Genomic DNA, 21675 nt, shown 5'->3' with positions numbered 1-21675 from the left:
ACGCACGTTGTTACCCTGCAATAGTATGTTGATACTCACGCTGTTACCCTCGTCATTCTTACTTCGCACAACGTGGTCTCAGGTGGGATCCACAGCTGAACCGGTCATCAACCGTGTATATGAGGCGAGTGATGGTTACGGAGGTTGAAGATTTTATCCAGCCCGCGTGACCGCGAGTAAAAAACATATCTCTCCCTTCGCTCCCATTTGTATAGTTTCTCCATCACCTTCTGTTTCAAATAATTCCAAGTCAGTTAAGAACATTCGAAATGGAAGAAGCGGCACAACCGCTGCTGTCCTCTCATCGCATTCACTCGGAAATCGAAGAGTCCTCCCCGGTCTCCTTCTCGCCTTCTTCCGATGCTGCTACTCCTTCTCGCCTCAAGCCTTGCCTCCACCGCGCAAGCAGCGCCCCGGCCATGTCGGTCATCCCCTGGGATCTCTTTCTCCAGGATTCGGAACCGAACCTCGATACCTCCAGCCCGATCATCAAGCATGCCTCCGTTCTGCTGCTGCTCTACCTCTCCATCGGCATGCTCGCCTACTTCTTCAACCCCCGGGGCTTCTCCGTCGTCCAGACCCACCCCGCTGTCGACGCCCTGTACTTCTGCATCGTCACCCTCTGTACCATCGGATACGGCGACATCACCCCCGTCACCCCGGTCACCAAAGCAATTTCCTGCGTGTCGGTCCTCGTCGGCTTCGGCCTCATCAACGTCCTGCTCACCGACGCCGTCAACCATTTACTCAACTTGCAGGAGAGCGCCATCATCGACAGCGTCCGCGGCGCCAGCACCCGACACACCAGCTACATTGTCGACGCTGAGAAGGGGCGGATGAGGATCCGCACGAAGGTCGGGCTGGCGGTCGGGGCCGTCGTGCTCTCTGTCGGGGTGGGGACGGTGGTGCTCCGCCTGCTGGAGAATCTCGACTGGATGGACGCCGTGTACCTGTCGGTGATGTCGGTGACGACAGTTGGATACGGAGATCGGTCGTTCAAGACGACGCGCGGGCGGATCTTCGCGTCTGTCTGGCTCCTGGTGTCCACCCTGGCTGTGGGCAAGGCGTTCCTCTACTTGGTGGAGGCCAGGATTGATAGGAGGCACCGGAGGATTGCGAAGTGGATCTTGAAAAGAGACTTGACCGTGAAGGATTTGCTTGCAGCTGATCTGAATCAGAAAGGATTCATCAGGTTAGATCACATTTACGATTCCTTTCATTTTCCGTGATGAACCACATGTTTGATATGAAGATGTCTGCTCCAGCATATGTCATGAAGGTGAATAAGAACGGATTCACCCCATGACGAATTAAAGATGTCTGCTCTCACTGACATCATGACCTTGGAGTTGAAAGCTTTGAGTCAGTCATCTACACGCTACAAATTACTCTGGCCTTGGCTTTCATGTTCTGCACTGGTATTACTTCAAAAAAGATCTGAGTCAGTTATCAACATCTTTTCTGGAAATACAGAGTATGCATTCTATGGTTATTGATCTTGAACACTTAGCTTTGTAGTGCATTTGAAAATGAACTCTCTGTTTTGCTTTTCTTTTACATTTCATTTGTGCCTATTCTTGCTTCAGATCATTTCGAAATTGAGTTGCTATGTTAGTAGTTTCAGTTGATGCCCATTCCAACCAAAACTATATCTGTCTCAGTGCAAGGGCAGAGTTTTCCCTAGCTTTCAGTAAGTCTGGGAGTTCATCCTAGTAGAAACCAGGAAACTTTCCCAAGATCTAGCAATTAATTATATGAAAGATACAGAATATACATCTAACTATTGCTAAGATCTTATTGATTCCTTTGAAATCTATCACCAACTTGATAAAGTTCACAGAATTATGATGACTTAGAAAATAAATTTATGCAAAGCATTTTGCAGCTACACACATCAAGCATCTGGTGATTAAAACTCTTGAAAGAATTAACAGCATAAATACTGTGCACAAGTAGATGAAACATGGCCTTAAGGTACTTGATGTTTGACTTCTACCATTCAAAGCTAGTGTTGGTTCTGATTTTTTTTTTAAATTCTGCTTCTTATTTCTGTGATTTTTTAGAATACAAACTCATATGAATGGTTAAGGGATTGCATGATGGTGTGATCTTAAACTAGCATATATACAAATCTTTTTTGAACTAAAGTAGAATGGAGCAACATTTCATTTCTTGATAATAATTATAAATGTTTCTCCAGTTGACCGATTGCATGACAGCAAACAAACTTTACATGGCCTTATGCTCTATTTTTGTGGATTTCAGTAAATCAGAATTTGTGATACACAAGCTGAAGGAGATGGGAAGGATTGACGAGAAAGAAATATTGTCGATCTGCAACCAATTCAACAAGATTGACCTGCACAACACCGGGAAGATAACCCTCCCTGATCTATTGAGTGTCTCAAGATGACAGACAGCAGAGGAGGGGTATGCTATCAAAGCATGGTCTGTTGTTGTGTTCATCGAAGTAATGATGAATGACTGTAAAGCTTCATATACTTTTGCAAGTATAGCAAATGTGATTCTTGAAAGAAAAATGTAAATTTCATATTCTTTTGCAAGTGTAGAAAATGTGAATTGCCAAAATTTTACTTGGTCCGACCATGTTGAAAGAAAATATTTTCCAGGGTTGCAGAATTCCAGCTGAAAGGAACAAAGGCACCAGATCTGAAGCATGTCACCAAGAACATGTTAGGCGTGGGACACAGCAGAGATTATTAACGTTTTGGACGATGATCAGCACCACCACCGGTTATTGTTCTACAACCGGTGGTTGACTTGAATGATAATTTAATGACTTCACGCATGCATTTAGACAGTACAAGATTAGCAACTTCCATTAATCTTGATGCAGAGCTACAACAAAATGCCAATGAACAAACACAAGTTCTTTATTTGATTCTATACTTTTCATCAATTGATTAAAACCCAAACGCAAACTCTTTTATCAGACTTCAGATCAAGAACAAGCAGTAACAATAACTGGGACGCAATGACAACAGCAAGAAACTAGATTGGTTACTAGATAGGCATGCATCGATTAGCCGATTCAAAGCTTAGGCAGCAGGCTTCTCCCACTTGAGGGGCTTGACGACTTCCCAGGTGAAGTCGGGGTCGTCCCTTCCAAAGTGCCCATAAGCCGCAGTCTTGAGGAACCTGCCATTGCCTCCCCTCTGCAGATCCAGGTTGATGGTGATCATCCCTGGCCTGAAGTCGAAGTGCTCTTTCACAATCTTCAATATCTCCTTGTCCGGGATCTTGCCGGTGCCGTAACTATCGACGAACACCGACAGAGGTTCCGGCACGCCAATGGCGTAGGAGACCTGCACAATGCAGCGGCGGGCGAGCCCGTTGGCCACGATGCTCTTGGCTGCCTGCCTCACGATGTACGCACCACTGCGATCGACCTTGGTGGGATCCTTGCCGGAGAAGGCACCGCCGCCGTGTGCGCCCCAGCCGCCGTAGGTGTCGATGATGATCTTGCGGCCGGTGAGCCCAGCGTCACCATGAGGGCCACCGATGACAAACCGACCCGAGGGGTTGAGGTGGAAGATGGTCTTCTCGTCGAGGTACCTCTCAGGAATGACGGGCTTGATGACGTGCTCCTTAAGGTCCGCGGCGATCTCGTCGTTGGTCACTGTCTCGTCGTGCTGGGTGGAGATGAGGACGGTGTGGACGCGGATCGGAACCATGGCGCCGTGGTCATTGCGGTACTCGACGGTCACCTGGGTTTTGCCGTCAGGTCTCAGCCAGGCGCAGGTGCCGTTCTTGCGGACCTCGGTGAGGCGTGCGCCGAGCTTGGTGGCGAGGACATGGCTGAGGGGCATCAGTTCGGGGGTCTCGTCGGTCGCGTACCCGAACATGTGGCCCTGATCGCCGGCCCCGATCTCCTCGGGGCGCTTGGTGAAGTGGCCGTGCACACCTTGGGCGATGTCAGGAGACTGCTGCTCGATGTTGACGAGCACCTTGCAGCGATCGGCGTCCAGGCCGACATCATCGGACACGAACCCGATCCCGCGGCAGGTGTCACGGACAATCTTCTCGTAATCCACGTTGGCCTTGGTGGTGATCTCGCCGAAGACCATGACCATGTTGGTTTTGGTGCAGGTCTCGCAGGCGACCTTGCTGTCGGGGTCTTGCTCCAGGCAAGCGTCAAGGACGGCATCTGAAACTTGATCGCAGAGCTTGTCAGGATGCCCCTCGTTCACGGATTCAGAGGTGAAAAGGAAGGTTTCGGCGCCAGCCATGGTGTTCTAAGTGCTGCATAACCAGGCATCGATCAGGAAAACTAAGAACAACATATCTATCGATCTACAAATATAAACCACACACACAGATCAAACATGGAAATAAACATATCAGCCAACAAAATTGTAGCATTTCCATAAAATCTATCTAAGAAACAACATCTTAAAGCTGTCCAACATTCCAGGAGCCAAAAATCAACAAGAAATCATGAAAATATTTGAGAGAAGACGATGCGATACCTGTAATCTCAAAGCTGCTGCCTGTTGTTGGTGGATACAAATTGGATTCAAATCGAAAGGAAGAGCAGGAGGCACTCACTCTTTCACCGCGGCTGGCCATCTCTCGACGTCAGTATTTATAGGCAAGCGACGTGCTTCCCGACCGGTGTTTGTTGAGGTGGATCCGACGGCCCACAGGCTTTTCCGCCGGGATCTGATCGTATCGTGCGGCCGAATAGTGATCGAAACCGGTGGCGGACAGCGACCCGAAGGTTGGGTCCCTGCGGTAGTCGTGCCGGGCCCCTCGCTAGTTACTGGCTTCTGCGGAGGTCGGGCTCCCATGTCTTGGCTAAGACAGAAACCAAGGGTTCCGGCACCGAGCATCGGACACTCGGACGCCAAATGACGTCATCCGTCCATGTGATGGGTGGAATTATCCTGGCCTCTGTCCGGGACAAGACAAGGGAGCCTTACCCTTCGTTCGGTGGGTATGTCGGCTAAATTTATTTGGTGAAGCCCCTTTTCCCTGAGGATCCTATGTCTCGGCCGAGACTGGCTTGTGTTCTACTATTGGTGGACAGACGCTGGGTCCCATAAGTAAGTTTGGGGCCCATATTACTAGCCAGTGCGAGCGCAGTTGTGCACCTTCGGAAATGCTTCTTACGACTGCTCGTAACGTTCGTATGCTGATAACGTGTTCTTTTCGGGTACCAAACCACTGCTCGTCTTTTCGACTCACCACCGAGTGTTTCCACCGGTTGAGGTGTTCTTCTTGGTAGCAAAGCACTAGTATTTTCTTTTTATTTGAATTTTGTCGCCATTGATCGTTTCTGATGGAATTATTGAAGTCTTTCTTATAAGATGTGGGTTGTCCTATATGCATTAGGACGAATAGAGTTGATCAGGTCCACTTTTCTTATTTTATCGAGACCATCGACTCAAATTCTATTTTTCATATAAACATATACTTCTATATTTTTATTTTAATTTTTATCATCATTGATCGTTTCTTTCCATTGGTAAATTGCTTGAAGCATATACATCTATAATTGATGATGTGTTTGATGTCTTTCTTACAAGATAAGAAGTGGGTTGTTTGTTTATATTGAAACGTAAAATAAAAAATTACGTCTAAAAAAATTAAAATAATTGATCTAATAAAAATAATATTTTTTTATAATAAACCATTCACAGTTTTTGAAGATATTAGTTTTATGATAATATCATAGACTTAGAGGATATCTTTATTTATACTAGTTTTACATCTTTAAAACTAGCTAACTAATAATATGGGACTATTAAAAAAATTATAAAATATAAAAATTAATAACGTGAGATAAATAAAAGTAATAAGTGAGAACTTGATCTTTTGAAAATGACTTTCTTCCGCTTGTTCCTTATTGATCCACTCCACTTGAGAAAAAACTCGCCCTCCAGTTTTTATCTGGAACCATTGGATTTTTATATGAAAAATAATCATATAAATTTATGACATTGAAGGTTTTTGAGGCTCCTAATTATTTGATAAATGAATCATATAAGTATTATTATTAATTTTTTTTAAAAATTGTACGAGCCATATATATTCGGATTTAATTTGTTATAAGTACCTATGGAAAATCTCTCTTTTTGTATATACATCATAATTATATATTTTTCCTTGAACACATTATCTCTCTTGTATATCAAGTATTAGTAATTTTCAACTTTTTAAGTGTTAATAAAATCGGGATTGCACTGATATTTTTTTAATATGCTCATTTCGCATCAATTCTTTTATCTTCTTCCTCAGCATCTCATTTTCTTTTTTCTTTTGGATTCATCTGGACTTGCTTCTGGAGCCAAATCAATAATATCTCTTATGGGTATAAGTTTATCTAGTAACTCTTCTGGGTGATCTCCTTAAATTCTTCTAATATCGATCTTAGTTTATTTGAAATCTTTACTTTAGGTGATTTTTCTTCTTATAAAATAAGTATATTCTTATTTCATTAGAATTGATAATAAATTCGAAAACTGAGTAAAAACTAGATAAGAGAGACTTTTCCTCCACTTTATAAGTATTAGTTTCATCTCATTTTTTATTAGTCGGTAGCAAGGTTTGTAATACCGTACCATACCGGTGTTTCGACCTAGGCTCGATACCGATACGGTACGATGTACCGAGCAGTATACCCAGGTGCACCGAGCACTGTAGCGCTACTACAATGCATTGCTACAGTATATTGGTACATCGTAATGCTACTATAATAGTGCACTGCAATAGTAAACTATATGCTACAGTGCCCTGCAATAATACACTATACTGCTACATTGCACTGCACTGCTACAATCGGACCGGTAATGAGCGGTCCGCATACCGTTAGCCTGTCGAACTGGTACGTACCGCCCGTACTGGGTGGTACGATTCAATATGGCAGACCTTGGTTGGTAGAATGATAATATTCTTTTCTATTCCACTAGAATATATAGATATTCGATGCGAGAATAAATGAGTTTTTTTTATTATCCATATAGATATAAGATGGGGATGGATAGAGAATTATTTACTCATTTTTGTATGGTCTGTACGCTTAAACATTCAGTCTCATTCAAATCGGACTTGATTAAACCTTAGTTGAATCGATTACGAATTATTTGATTTGATTAAATTAAATAAAATAATATCAACATTTAACGATCATACACACTCTCTAAAAAATTAATAATTTGATATATTACTTTTCACGAATCTATTTTCTTCTTTATGTTTGTAATCTTATTATAATATATAGGAACAACAGATGTATGAATTATATCTACAAATACGATTACCCATGAGAATCAACCCTCAATAACATATAGGAACGGTATCAATTATATCCACAAATAGATTATCCATGACGATCCACCCTCAATGACGTAGAGATAAAAGAATAAATATTTTTTATTATCCACGTAGATATAGGATAGAGATAAATAGAATAATATGTGGATCTACACATTCGTCTGATTCAAATCAGGCCGGATTGAATGAGACTTCAAATCAGTTTTAGTTGAATCGGTCTACGGGTCAAGTTCCTTGCTTTGAATGAGAATTCATCATCTCCACTCTTGCCCCCATCTAACGGCTTACGGGCTACCACCAACTTGAGTTGACCCACCCTGCAACCCCATTGAAATCATGGGTTCGGGTTCACGGTGGATATATCACTAACACCTAATCTGACGGTCTAGAAAATTCGAGCTCCTCTTTCTCCCGTCTCTTTTTCCCATTCCGTCCGTGAGAAGGTAACCTCCTTCGGAAGTCGGCACGGCAGCAGCAGCAGCAGCGGTGGGGCAGGCTCATGCTTTGCTTCGGCAGCAGCACCGGAAGATCCACAAGAAGAGCGACCGCGGCCGCAGCGCTTTCTCCCCCTCCATCATCTCCGCTTCCAGGTAACTCACGGCTTCCTTTACCGGTATATAATGTCGTTGATCGGGTGATTGATTGTTGGGTAGCTGATCCAGAGGAGGATGGGGAAGGAATCAATGGGAGGAGGTGGAGGAATAGAGATCGCAGCCCACTCTCAGAGCGCAGTGCCCCGACGACATCAGCGGCAGAATCTGTCGCCACTTCACCCGTCTCCTCCACCATCAACCTTAGCAGAGAGTACACGCACGCCGTCACCACGAGCTCCTTCCAGGAGATATGGTCCAAGATCCACTATGACCAGTCCGAGGGGGAGGGCGAGTGGTGGGACGAGGAGGAGATGACCGACTTAGCTATGGAGGCGGTGGAGGAGGGGGCTCCTCCGTCATCAAGCCGCATAATCGCGCAGGTCCTCCAGCCGGACCGGACCTCGATTGAAGAGGCCCTTCATGGTGCGCCTCCCACCCGCCTCGCCAGACTCGTTTCGGACTATTTCGACGGCAGCGAGCACACATCCCGCTTCTGCCTCTCCCTCGTTCGAGCTGTCCGCCGCGCCCGCTCCCTCTACGCGCCAATCGGCGACCTTATTGATCTCCTCCCAACCTCCACGGCAGTCGATGACTTTCCCGCCCGTCTGACCGAGGCCCAGTGCGACTTGGCTTTCGACAGATTCCTCGAGTTCGACCGGCTGGGCAATCCCTTCACGGCTCCTTCCAGCGACGGCAGCTGCAGTTTCCAGGGTCTGCGGGGATGCTTCGCTGAGCTTAAGCAGCAACTGGAGCTCCGCCTACTCAAGGCCAGCCGGAGGTACCGGCTGATGTGTTGCGCCACCCGAGGGTCCGGCGCCTGTTTGATCGTCTCAACCATCGGCCTCGCTGTGACTGGAGTGGTTTTGGCCACGCATGCACTGGTAACTCTCATGGCTGGGCCTGCTTTATTTTCTGGGGGCTGCCACCGAATGGTAGACGTACCAAGACTGAGGAAACGGCAGAGGGATTACATAGCCCAGCTGGAGGCTGCCTCACGAGGGGTGTACGTGATTAACAACGACCTGGACACAATCGACCGCCTGGTGGCAAGGTTGCATGCGACGGTGGAGAGTGACAGGGTGCTGGTGCGGCTGGGTCTGGAAAGCGGGAAGCGTCAGCAGCACCCCATCCAAGAGGTGTTGCACCATCTCCGCAAGAACCACCCCAGCTTCCTCCACCAGCTTGAGGACCTCGAGGAGCATGTCTGCCTTTACTTTGCTGCCGTCAACCGCGCCAGGTTCCTCCTTTTTAGGCAGATCCAACAGCAGCCACTACCACCTTAATTTACGGCACTGACATGTCTTTGTTGTGGATTTATCTTGCTACGTATCAGGTGATCTCACATTGACTCCTTTCCTTTTAAGGCGGTAAAGTGATTTCTCTTTCAAATATTGGTACTTTTTTTCCTCAGCCACTCACTTAATAGTGCTATGTGAGAACAATTGCAGATGCTGCAAAATTTTATCATTCAGGATAATTTTGTTCAAATGGTGTTATATTACTGCAAATTGCAAAATAACTGAGTTTGTTGGATCATACTCTTGCTTAATTGATATATCCTGCTGCTTTGTTGTCATCGAATGCAAGAATAGATTGAATTGTGCAATGCATATATATAATGTATGTATGTATGTATGTATAGGATTTATGCATAAGCAACAATTGGGAATGAAGGAAAAGCAATGCAAAATGTATGAGATAAGCTGGTAATGTATGAGATAAGGCAATGAAAGAAAAAAACATTGTCAATCTAATATTTGTTTGTTTTGCGCATTCCTCTGCCCAAATGTATGACACTTGGATTTGTGAATGTATAACATCCAGAATCATTATTCTTTTGATGAAAAACGGTGCTTTTGATGCACAATTGACAGAAAAATGTTTAAAAGTAGGCTAAAGAGTAAATCCACTCCAAAAGAAGAAAAAGCCACCTCCTACTGAGAACTGATTCAGAATAGGAACCTGAGTAGATTGGACTCTCTAGCTTCCAACAATTCAAGTTATCAACAACGTACAGTCACAAATACCAACAAACTGAATACCTTGCTGACTAGAACAATTAGTCTCCTACACTGAGTCATGGTTTTCAGTTTTTGGGATTCCATGACCAGACTGGTACATGTTCGGTTCGTGCCTATGTACCAATATATGATACTCTGGCATGTGCCATGGTACTAAGGAATGAGGCATGGGTGTTTCGAGAAGGAGAAGAAGAAAGAGGAGGTGATGGAGAGGAGAGGGAGGAATACCCGGTAGGCTGGCAATAGCCGATGACAGGCAGTAGGCAGGCGATAGCATGAGTCACGAGGAGAAAAACTCAGAACTTGTTGGCTAGGAGAGTAATGCGAGAAGCCTATTGTTTAAAAACTCTAAACTTGTTATTTACAATAAACGAACCCAATTGTCCAAAAGTCCATGTCCCAATTCACATCCGAATTGGAAAATATCATCTGGTTTATATCAATCTGTACAAAATTACAGTCCTTGCGGATACTAATGCTACTCGCCAATTTCATTTGATACCTATGATCTGGACATACTCGCTGCCACTAGTTACCTCTTCCATTTGATTATACTTCTCTCAAGGTTATAATCAGGATTTTGTTCCATTAGCTTGTGAAAATGCTTCCAAGTTGTATATTGGATAATAACCTAGTTGTTAATTTTTTTGACATTTCATTTTCTTTGCACAATATTAATCAACATCAAGCATTTAACAGCTAAACTTTCTTGATAAGTTTTCATTTTCTTAAGAAAAGGATGTCCAATAAAGTATGAGGTTCATCCTTGTGATACATCCAACTTATAAGTTCATTTGTAAATACTGATACAGATGGATAGAACAATACTAGTATAAAGCTTTTAGTTACCAAGCATCTAAGTAACAATTGTGCTTTCTTGAGATATCCTGATGGTAAGCATACTGTTGCACAGTTTTTAGTTATTGGATTTGAGCCCTGTAAATGTGTTTCATCCATAGCTTAATGTAATGGAATGAAATGAGTAAAAAGAAATTATGCAAATACAATTGATGCTGCAGATAAAGGATGTGACAGCAATTAAACATGCTTCATTGATAGCCATCTAACTATCCAACTCAGTCACACTAAATGCTACTTATGAAGTAGATAGGATTATCCATCTGACTTCTTTCAGGAATCAGAAGAGGTGGCATTGAACATAATTGATCTCTGTTCTCTGCCATAGTTCATTGTAAAACATCAAATTCTCTAATTCTCTAAACTACTGTTTTATATATGTAGACAAGCTATCCTTTTAGATTTCTAATTAATTTTGGAGTAGCTTTGAATGACCAATGAGACCAATGAAACCTTGGTCTTTAGAATTTTTTGGAGTATGCCAGATCAGCATGCTTTTAATTGTTTTATATATCATTCGGCAATAATTGCTCCATATGACTTTAGCCTATTGTTATGATATCCAAATTTGATATTTCTTTGTTGTGATGATGGGAAAAACTGTAAGGATGTGGACTTTATAATTAGACCTCTGCTGGTCAGCCTCTCGTCATTTTGCTTAGAAGGGTTGAGACATATTACTAATAACAAATTTGTCAGGTGGCAATCAATATATCTTTAATTTTGTAGTGTTTTTGAAACAGCAATAACATATTTGACCTTCTCTTGTATTTCCTTGGTACATCTCACCAATTTGATGTATCTATTTGTTTATTTATTTATGCTTGAACTAAGCCATAAACATGTCATTTTTGATCCTGTGAGAATGAATTTTGTTTGCATCAGCTCCATTTAAATTTAATAAGGAAGCATGCAACTGATGATGCTGGTTGTACTTACTCCCATGCTACTGTCAAATTTCATGTCTTTTGAAGGTTATCTTCTTCAAAGTGTGCAGCCCTATGGCTAGGTTTAATATAAACTAAAATGTCTTCCTGTTGATACCATAATTCTTCCTTCAATCCATATGTGTAACACTTAAGCATTTGGTGTGTGGTTATGGAAATCACATGGATGACTTGCAGATGGAGTTGTAGGTAAGCAGGAACACACACACACACACACACACACACACACACTTTTGAGGGAGGTGGTGTTACTCGTGTATTGGCCCTTTGTTTGGCAGTCATTTAGGCTTGATTTTACCCCTAACAATTGATTATATGCATTTATAATTACATAATTGCAAATGTGGGCATCTAAGCTAAAGTCAAGATTTTGGTTGCCCACATTGCATTTGCAAGTCATGTTTGAGATTACACACTGGGTGTCATAGAGTTATGGTCTACATCTCCACCCAATTTGCGTGCTCTCAAGTGCAGATTGCAAACAATGCTATGTACAGCCTAGTGATTAGGATTTCCAGGCATTTTGTGACCAGTAACTTTTCCTCCGCCCTCCACTTTAAGTAGTACTTCCCTTGTGTCCCCCCAAACCCAACCCCTCTTTCAACTCCTCCCCTCTCCTTGGTCTGCCACCACTACTCTGACCTTCGTTGGCCTTTGTTAGTTAAATATTGAGCTTCTTGTCCAGTTTCAAACTTGTCATTCCTCTACTTTATCTTTTAGTGTCCATCTTTTTGCTATTCTGTCTTTTTTATCTCCTTTTAGAAAATAAGATTGTTTTCTTTCAATTAATAACTCAATGTCATTCTCTAAATGAGGTCTACTTAAATCTTTTAATGTCCATCATTTTGCTATTTTGTCTTTTTTATCTCCTTTCAGATAATATTTCAAATAGTAGCATGTTGTTATTGTAGCCTATCTTTTACTTCAGGTTGGATAATAGTGGAGACTAACATACTTGATGCCTTTATCATGTAATATTTTTAGTTCCTGAATTTGGGAGATTGCATGATGCTTGTGTTTTATATCAGCGTGAATGGTGTGGGTTTAAGACGTATTTGTAGGGATGTAGAAAAAGAATGGAAAAATTAAGAAATTAACCTGGTAGTAGGACAATTCATAAGCTTAGTAGTATCCAAATTTAGTGAAAATACTTGAAAAATAGGTCCTCATGGGTAAGTTTGTGGCATTTTCCAATGAGCATGTGCGCGCAACCATTTGTCTAGGCTTCTCAGATTCATTTGAGGAACTTACACTTGTGTAGCTGACAGCCTGACATCTATTTATTATTCCACATACTATAGTTATTTTTTCTTCAACCTCTATGAGGTGTTGTCATGAGTGTTTCATGGCAAGACCTTTTTTATGCATAGTTCTAGCATAAACCTTTGTAAAAGTTGTGCTAGGAAATCATAGAATTTAAAAGTTCTAGTCCATTTATATGATTGATTGTGTTTGACTTCTTAATTATCCAAGTTTTACAACTGATATTGGGAACCAAAGTTAGATAAATTTTATTCCCATAAAATATTGTCTTATTTGTTAAGTGATTTTGTCTGTTATAGTCTATTGTCTTAGATGTTAGATAGCATGCTTGATAGTGGAGGAGCATCACTGTCATGTTTCTCCCACTTCTTCTCACTTTGCAGAGAACATTTTCATGTAGGAGTGAAGCATCTAACAATGGAAGCAAAGCTACTTATTTTGTAGGTACCAAATGCAGTCATCTATTTTTTAGTTCAGCATAGTTACTGGTTTTATTTCACTTTTGTTCAAGTTGTATTACCTGTTAGATGTCTTGAATAATGTTGCATTTTAGTGTAAAGACTTACCAGTAAGTCCCATATTAGAAGCGGAAGGATGATTGTGATGGTTTATGGGGACAGATGGGTCCTATTCTAGGAAACAATTGCAACATATGTCTACTCTGGAGACAGCTCTGGATTTTATTAGGAAATTGTAGCTGATCATACTATTTTTCTACCAGCTCTAGGCTATAATTTAGCTTTAAACTGAAAAAGAAAAATCCATAATTTCTGTGAGACATGCATTACAGTTCACTTGCAATCAAGCGATTAGTGTATATAGCTAGCTTTTCACATATCAGAATATGTATGATACTTCTGCAAGATCTCTCATTGTCTTACTGTAATTGGTGATGCATATTAAATCTTGAAGTGTTTTGTTGATCAACTAGTCTCTTTATAATATCTGAGATGGGAGTTGTGGTTTCTGGCAGTCGTGTACACATTTTTGCACGTGCAATTGTACCTTTCTAGAACAATCACCATATGCTAGAACCTTATGTCTTGAAAGTCTTTGTTGTTTATGATCTATCCTGTATGCAATGCTTCCTTGTTCCATGATTTGGTGCTTGATAGTTTCTGCTTAATTGCCATCGTGAGCATGATTGCAATAGTCGGTGATATGGCAGCATCACAAGCTAGAGTGATTTACTTAATTGGCAAATTCAGGATTATTCGCCATTTTAGTTAAAACTGTGTCAGACAGTGTGCTCCTAGTTATGAATTTACATTTGCACTTATGACCTGGTGATAACATGTATGCATATGAGATTGTCTACACACCATCATCATGGAATTATTTCATGTTTGGAATCCTTTCTTCAGGTCAGCATTTTTACCTTTAAAAATTGACTGATGTTATGTAATGATAAAAATAAGCAGGTTGGTAATAACAGTTACATCAGCTGCTTGTGGAAGCCAACATTATGCTCTGTGCCAGTTGGAGTCCTGTCAAGAAAGGATCACAAGCTATACTCTGTAGATCAATGATATGTGTTAATACCATTGTTAATCCTTAAAGATGAGATCCAGAGAGGTTATATGATGAAGGTAATTTCATTTCTTGTCAAATCAGTTCATCCTCACAGATCAGATCTAAAGAGGTTATTTGATGAAGGTAATTTCATTGCTTGTCAAATCAGTTCACCTAATGATGGCAAAATAAAGACAGCTGAAGATTGATTCAGGTATGATCTAATAAATATGAAATTCAATATAAAGTAAAAGAGCTGTTTGCAAATTGCTGTTACATCTGAGAGTCGGTGTTTTTTATACATCAAAAGTGTTTGGATTTTGTTGGCTTTGTTGTGTGTTATTCTTATTCTTTATGAAGGTAATAAAATCAATAATAATAATAATATTATGAGTTTTAATTATTTGAGATCGATTATATGAATATTTTATGAGACTTATAAAAAGTTATATGTTTAGTTAAGTTTAGAATATCTAAATATGTATTTATGGCTTATCTAGTTAGTTTTTTTTAAAATTTCTTCTTGTATCACTAACATTAATTATTTTATCTTTTTTGAGTGGGGATTTTATAAACATATGCTCTTATAATCTTAAATAATATATTTTTTATCTTATCATTCATGAAAATGATATTTAGTTGTTTACGAATAAATGTATATATTTTTTTATCTTTCTTTGTAATTTCACGTATTCATCTTAATATTTTTTTATATATGTTGTTTCTTAATTGTTTAACACTTAGATAAAATATTATTGATTTTATAATTATTTTATATATTTGTTTTAAAGATATATGATGATCACATAAGACTTTTGATGTTCGTTGCCATTTTAATAATTTTGATTTTTACTTTATGAATAATATCTTTATCAATCTCTCTATTTTATTGAATAATTGATTTAAAATATCTAAAGTTTTTATTTAAAGAGATTTTTTCATCCAACTTAATTATATTCTCTTATCTATTTTTTAAAATTATTAGTATTATATATATATATATATATAATTTTAATCTTAATCTAAAATATTTAGTTTATGAGATTTACTTTCCTAGCTCGAGTTTATAATTAATTTTACCTAAGTTTTTATTAATTTTACCTAAGTTTACTATGTAAGTGATTAGTAAGTTCATCCATTATCAATATCATAAATGATTTAATACAGATTTTTTATATAAGTTTATCTTCATAGGAAACTCATTAGATACATTTCCTAAGTATCATACACATTGATCTTTCAAACATAAAATTAAATTAATTTTTAGAGATATTTGTTTCAAGCCTTATTACATTTTTTATAACTCTTTCCTAAAATTTTGTAGTGTGACTCATGATTTTAAATTTTTTTATAATTTGAATAATTTTATATGTCATCCTTATTTTTTATAAATTAGCATAATTTTTTTTTTCATTCATCAATTATCCTTTTGAATCTCATGATTTTATTAAATAAGTTAGTTAATCAAGCTACTTTTTTATTTCGTAAACTTTTTAAGATCTCAATAGGGATCCATAGGCCAACACTCTTAATTATTTTTATCTTCTTCAATGCATATTTTACTTTATTAAATAATCTATAAAAATATTTTCATTAATCTCGTTATCATTAATAAGTATTTTTTATTTTCGTTTTTAATGTATCTAATGTTGACTTTTCTTAGTTTTAACAATTCGATATACATATATATATATATATTTGTTTTACCATCTTTAATACCTAATTTATTATTAAAATTATCATAATTTTTATATCTTGTCATACTAATCATTTTTAGTCTCTTTTTTAGATTATTTATATATTTTAAATTCTTATTTTTATATTTTTATCAATATTTAAAATATGATTTCTTAGTAAAAATTATTTTTTAAACTTTCTCGTACCAGTATCAACTCTCTTTTAAACTTACACCTTTACCTTTTAGTTTTATAAAGAATTTTCTTTGTTAAGTTCCTAATCTTATTAGTTATCGTAGTCTAAATAATATTAATATTATTCTCATTTAAGTCTCAAGTCATCTTCCTTTTCATCATATTGTTAAAAGTGTTTACATTATCATCTTTAAAATTTCACAATTTATTTTTAGTAAAATTTTTTACTATATTTTTTTCTATAATAAATATCTAATACTATCAACCTATATTAATTTGTCGAACTTTCATCGAGTATAACTTTAATTATGATATAAGATAATTTCTCTAAAAAATCTCTTATTTTTCCTTTTTCTCATTTAGAGTTTTTTTTATTTATTCCTGTAGAGCACTTTTTATTATCTAAAAGATGAAATTGCTCTTAGTCTATGTTCCGTCGGTTGTCGCCTTCATTCCTTGCAATTGCTTGTTGCCTTTGCCTCCTCGCCTTTATTGTGAGGCCTTGTGTGCCCCCACATGCCATTTGTATCGTTGCCCATCGTTCATGTGTTCCTCACTTGTTTGTCGCTTGTCTTCTCTAGCTATGCATGCGCTCGACCTCATCGCTTGCCTCATCACATGCCCCTCAACCTATTGCCTGGTTTCCTACGTCGGATTGTATTTGTTCTAATTGCACATAATTCCATCGACCATCATGCGACAACATAGCAGTGGTGGGGGCTAGGAGCAGCCCAAGGTCGAAGCTAACTTCTCGATAGCTACATCGTTACCAACGTCCATAGCGACCACAAGAACTTACTCTAACGAGGACGACAATGACAACGAGGGTGCACAAGTAAAAACGATGACTAGGGCATGTAGACGAGGATGGTGAGATAGGGCAAAAACGGTGAGAGTGGAGGAAGATGACACAAGAGACGAGGGCGACGGAACCTTACGACAAGACAGAGGTAGGAGATAATTTCATCTTATAAGTTTGTCTTTTACAGTATTTACTTAAATATCTACTTGCGTCTCTCTTTTTTTTGTCTCCCAATTAAAATTTTCTTTTCGCCATACTTACTATGCTGCCACATCCAACACATATGCTTACTTGAAATTAGTACCCCAAAAAAACCAAAAAAGAGGTCTCATGACACGATTGAAAGCAAACGAGGTATGAATTGGCTGCATCCACCAGAAGATTACGGAAGCTCAACGAGCACAGTGCAATCGAGGATGATCGATAAACTAGTAATAAAGTAGTGAGCTACCATTATGCAAGTCTAATCCCTCGGTTATCTCATGCCATTAAGCAATCACGCGGGTGCACCATCTTCGAGGTCAACAAAGCTTCCCGTTGACTTCGTACACGGTTAAAGCAATTAGTATCGGGAGACGCGATCCGGGCGGCGAACGTTGCTTGGGATCCAGATTTCTTTTCCATCAGGAAAAAAGAATTGCGATGATCGATCGATGCAGTAACCATTGGCACATGACTTCCTTCGGAATGCGGTCCTCTAGCTGTAAACAAGATTGCATTTGACTTGTACTTTGGTTTTGACTAGCTTTACGTGAGAGCTGCGAAGGAGATGGAAGCAGTCTTTGTAAGTGAAATATTTGTGGTGTGCACAATATCGATCCATACAAGTAAATCAAATTATTTGTATATATGGATATGCATGCGATTCCAAAAGGTGTTGAAGTGAATATAATTTCATATCATCGTGTTCGAATCCACTTGGACACAAAAAACAAAGAGTATTACCGGATCCACTTCCACCCTTCGGAACGTGGAGGGTCGTGCCGACTGTATTGGGAGAAGGAGTTCGAACGTTAGAAAAGACCACAGTCGGTGGGCATTTATTGTGAGCTGCGTATTTTAGAGAGGGGCGTAATGGATGTAGAAAAAGAGACCAAAAGAAGTCGTAAAATGAACTCATTACATATATTAGTATCTCACTTTTTAGATTTAAACAAAATTATTAAAATTTTATAATTATAAAAGTAAATAATCTAATTTTATTTATCGTAATATTATCGGTTTTACTGATAAAAATATGAAAAAAAAGGGTAAAAAAATAATTTTAATATTTCAATTGGTGGTGTCGGACGGTGACGTCATTGGGGGTCGTGAGTGGCTATTGTGGATGAGGAGAATGACAACGAGAAATAAATGTCGCAATGCATTTGTGTCGATGCCGACGTAATTGGCCAACGACGCCGCTCTACATCTGCATCTACATCGATGATCCTTTCACCGCATAGATAACTACATTAATGCTGACGTGGATGTAGAACGATAAAAGAACCGCTCAGGTGATTATTGTGGATAAAGAGAGCAATGGCAAGATACGAGGGTCGCTCTACATTTACATCAACGTCAACATAGTTGTTGAGCAGCCCTCATCTCTCGTCGTCACTTTCCTCATTCACAACAATCACCCGAACGACCCTTTTGCCACTATGCATATGTATCAACATGACGCAGTTGCCGAGCAGTAAAAGGGCTATTGATGTAGATATCGAGCGATCCTTTCACCGGTTGACAACTATGTCAGCATCGATGTAGATGCAAGCGGCTCTTACCTCTCGTCATCACTTTTCTCATCTATAATATCCACTAGCAATCCTTAGCGGCGTTGTCATCTGCCACTACCGCCATCATCCATCACTACTAACTAAAATATTAAAATTATATTTTTATCTTTTATTTTTATATTTTTATTGGTAAAACAAACGATATTTAAGTAAATAGAGATAGATATTTTATTTGTCATTAGCTCCCGGATGAGAGAAAACAGACGCTACGTGTCACCAAAGACTGGTGTCTTACGTTATAAGTATTGGAGAAAATCCTCCGAATTTTTGTTCATTTATGTAAGATCGCTAGTTCTGCTTCTCCTTCTCTCTCAGTCACTCTTTCTTGGGATTTATAGGATTGGCAAATGCACAATTACAGGATTAGTATTCTATTACTAGCATTCAATTACTGCTCTCTGTTCCAGAAAACGTTGTGCAGCATATGGAGCGTGCATGGGAAATGTATGAACCACGCGGAAGGCAGGGAAAGCCTTCCTTTTATGAGTGACCAAAAGGAATTAATGAGCGAAGGTGGGAAGGTGACGGAAGTCAACTACGTTTGCCAAACACCATCATCATCCTTTTATGTCCTTCGCCGCTCCTATCCCTCTTCTCATTCTTTCACTTCGTGGAACTCGCCGACCCACCCTCGATCCCCTCCTCTTCTGCTTCCTCCTTCCCCTACCTGCGGCCTTCGGGAGGTCAACTACTCCAATCCAATCCGGGAGGCGGGAGCTATGGAGGACGGGAAGAGTTTGTCGGCGGTGTCGAACGTGGGTGCGTGGGCCATGAACGTCATCAGCTCCGTGGGAATCATCATGGCCAACAAGCACCTCTTGTCGGCCAACGATTACGCCTTCACCTTCGGTCCGTAGCGTACTGCAACTCTCTCTCTCTCTCCCTCTCTCTCTAGAGTTCGTTCCTTCCTGGTTCAGGGAGAGGATTATACTTGCCACTTTGCCTTGTCGAGGTCACCATCCATCCTTGCTCCATGTCTTCTAACTTTGCCTTATGCGACTCCCAGCAACAACTCTGACCGGATTCCACTTTGCCGTGACTGCACTTGCTGGCCTGGTGTCGAATGCCACCGGGTTTTCTGCGTCGAAGCATGTCCCACTGTGGGAGCTCCTGTGGTTTTCGCTTGTCGCCAACCTCTCCATCACCGGCATGAACTTGAGCCTTATGCTCAACTCCGTCGGCTTCTATCAGGTGCTGTTCAATCTCAACTTCTTCTGAAAAGAATGAATCACAAGTTTTGCTTGTCATGCTAACTAAACATCGCCTCTATCCGAGCCTTAGATCTCAAAGCTGAGCATGATTCCCGTGGTTTGTGTCATGGAGTGGATCCTCCATGGCAAGCAGTATTCGAAAGAAGTAAAGATGGCCGTGGTTGTAGTCGTCGTTGGGGTTGGGGTTTGCACAGTGACAGACGTCAAGGTTAACGCCAAAGGCTTCTTCTGTGCTTGCGCAGCAGTCGTATCGTCTTCCTTCCAACAAATCGTGAGTTTTTAGTCTCAAGTTTCGATCACTCTATTCCACCGATATTGCTTGCAAATGTCCTCATGGATTTCGAGTAATTATCATTTTAGTGTTAAGCGGTGAGATTTATAAGGTTAATTAAAACATCAATCTTTTGGTGTTGCATTTCTCTGTGTGCAGTCAATTGGGTCATTGCAGAAGAAGTACGCAATAGGTTCCTTCGAGCTGCTGAGCAAGACAGCCCCCATGCAAGCTCTTTCCCTCGTATCTCTTGGACCCATCATAGATTACTGCCTCAACGGCAAATCCATACTCAAATATGAGTTTTCTCCTGGTGCAATCGTAAGTTCTTCCCTCCAACCTTTTCCGTTCCGTGTTCTTCCGTAGGTCAAAGGGCAAAACCTAATATTAACCTGACGCTGATCGCCATGCAGATCTTCATACTCCTCTCTTGTCTACTTGCTGTGTTCTGCAACATCAGCCAGTATCTCTGCATCGGTCGCTTCTCAGCAGTGTCCTTCCAGGTTCTCGGCCATATGAAGACAGTCTGCGTGCTTATACTTGGTTGGCTGCTGTTTGATTCAGAATTGACTCTAAATAACATAATGGGAATGGCGATCGCTGTCATCGGGATGGTCGTCTATAGTTGGGCTGTGGAATCGGAAAAGCAAGCTAAGGCTAAGTTTCTATCCAAAACCAGTTTGACCGAAGAGGACATCCGCCTTCTCAAGGACGCTGTCGAAAACGCTTCGGTGAAGGATGTGGAGCTCGGTGAGACGAAGGCGTAACTGTGGATTAGCATTTGATGAAGGAGCTGTATAGCTAGCTTTATGTAGCTCATAAGCGAGGGAGCTTTTAGAACATACATTGCCGATTCATTTCATAGTTCATGGTTGGGAAGGGTTTGACATTTCTGTTGTTCTTGAGTAAACATTTCTGAATCTTTGATGGAAATACATTTACTGCTGCTATAGATTTGACAGAGACCATTTCATATTACAATCTCATTTGCTACTGAATGGAGTCTCTCATTCATCCAAAAGTCGCCAAAATAAAGTTCCCAGAAGCCAGATTAAATAATTAGCTTTCTCCACCGCCAGCCAGTCCATCAAAGACAAGAACCTGAATTAAAAGTTGCGCCAAGTATCATCAACGCATACAGCCAGGCTTCAAGTGTTGATAACAAAGGCAGTGAAACGATCATGCCATGGAAGAGAAGAGCCTCCTATGAAGTCTGAGATGCGAAGTATCATTACAATTATTTTCCTGAACA

The 21675-nt window shown here is 40.2% G+C and overlaps 4 protein-coding genes across 4 annotated transcripts; 3 read left to right on the top strand and 1 right to left on the bottom strand.

Moving 5' to 3' along the window:
• The first annotated feature begins 269 nt into the window (after positions 1–269).
• LOC135643724 (two-pore potassium channel 5-like) lies at positions 270–2413 on the top strand. Its single transcript, XM_065161049.1, has 2 exons — positions 270–1192; positions 2266–2413. Exons 1-2 carry the CDS (start codon positions 270–272, stop codon positions 2411–2413), a joined length of 1071 nt encoding a protein of 356 aa, XP_065017121.1.
• A 457-nt stretch (positions 2414–2870) lies between these two features.
• LOC135642688 (S-adenosylmethionine synthase 5-like) lies at positions 2871–4592 on the bottom strand. Its single transcript, XM_065159033.1, has 2 exons — positions 4491–4592; positions 2871–4263 (listed from the first exon to the last, which is right to left on the bottom strand). Exon 2 carries the CDS (start codon positions 4248–4250, stop codon positions 3060–3062), a length of 1191 nt encoding a protein of 396 aa, XP_065015105.1. The 5' UTR covers positions 4251–4263; positions 4491–4592; the 3' UTR covers positions 2871–3059.
• A 3125-nt stretch (positions 4593–7717) lies between these two features.
• Positions 7718–9470, top strand: LOC135643732 (UPF0496 protein At3g19330-like). The gene is made up of 2 exons (XM_065161065.1): positions 7718–7886; positions 7959–9470. Exons 1-2 carry the CDS (start codon positions 7796–7798, stop codon positions 9170–9172), a joined length of 1305 nt encoding a protein of 434 aa, XP_065017137.1. The 5' UTR covers positions 7718–7795; the 3' UTR covers positions 9173–9470.
• A 9970-nt stretch (positions 9471–19440) lies between these two features.
• LOC135643646 (UDP-rhamnose/UDP-galactose transporter 3-like) lies at positions 19441–21404 on the top strand. Its single transcript, XM_065160870.1, has 5 exons — positions 19441–19790; positions 19948–20132; positions 20223–20423; positions 20583–20744; positions 20837–21404. The coding sequence occupies exons 1-5, from the start codon at positions 19445–19447 to the stop codon at positions 21188–21190; spliced, it is 1248 nt and encodes a 415-aa protein (XP_065016942.1). The 5' UTR covers positions 19441–19444; the 3' UTR covers positions 21191–21404.
• Positions 21405–21675: the final 271 nt, after the last annotated feature.

Source organism: Musa acuminata, chromosome BXJ3-7, assembly GCF_036884655.1.
Source record: "Musa acuminata AAA Group cultivar baxijiao chromosome BXJ3-7, Cavendish_Baxijiao_AAA, whole genome shotgun sequence".
Classification (NCBI taxonomy): domain Eukaryota; kingdom Viridiplantae; phylum Streptophyta; class Magnoliopsida; order Zingiberales; family Musaceae; genus Musa; species Musa acuminata.
This window is presented reverse-complemented; position numbering and strand designations above follow the sequence as displayed.

Excerpts from the sequence above, each read along its gene's own strand:
- LOC135643646 (XM_065160870.1), top strand. The coding sequence starts at position 19,445 with ATGAGCGAAGGTGGGAAGGTGACGGAAGTCAACTACGTTTGCCAAACA. Across the intron at positions 20,133-20,222 it reads ACTCCGTCGGCTTCTATCAG|ATCTCAAAGCTGAGCATGAT; the intron begins GTGCTGTTCAAT and ends TCCGAGCCTTAG. Across the intron at positions 20,745-20,836 it reads AGTTTTCTCCTGGTGCAATC|ATCTTCATACTCCTCTCTTG; the intron begins GTAAGTTCTTCC and ends ATCGCCATGCAG.
- LOC135642688 (XM_065159033.1), bottom strand. The coding sequence starts at position 4,250 with ATGGCTGGCGCCGAAACCTTCCTTTTCACCTCTGAATCCGTGAACGAG.
- LOC135643732 (XM_065161065.1), top strand. The coding sequence starts at position 7,796 with ATGCTTTGCTTCGGCAGCAGCACCGGAAGATCCACAAGAAGAGCGACC. Across the intron at positions 7,887-7,958 it reads TCCATCATCTCCGCTTCCAG|AGGAGGATGGGGAAGGAATC; the intron begins GTAACTCACGGC and ends TAGCTGATCCAG.
- LOC135643724 (XM_065161049.1), top strand. The coding sequence starts at position 270 with ATGGAAGAAGCGGCACAACCGCTGCTGTCCTCTCATCGCATTCACTCG. Across the intron at positions 1,193-2,265 it reads AATCAGAAAGGATTCATCAG|TAAATCAGAATTTGTGATAC; the intron begins GTTAGATCACAT and ends TGTGGATTTCAG.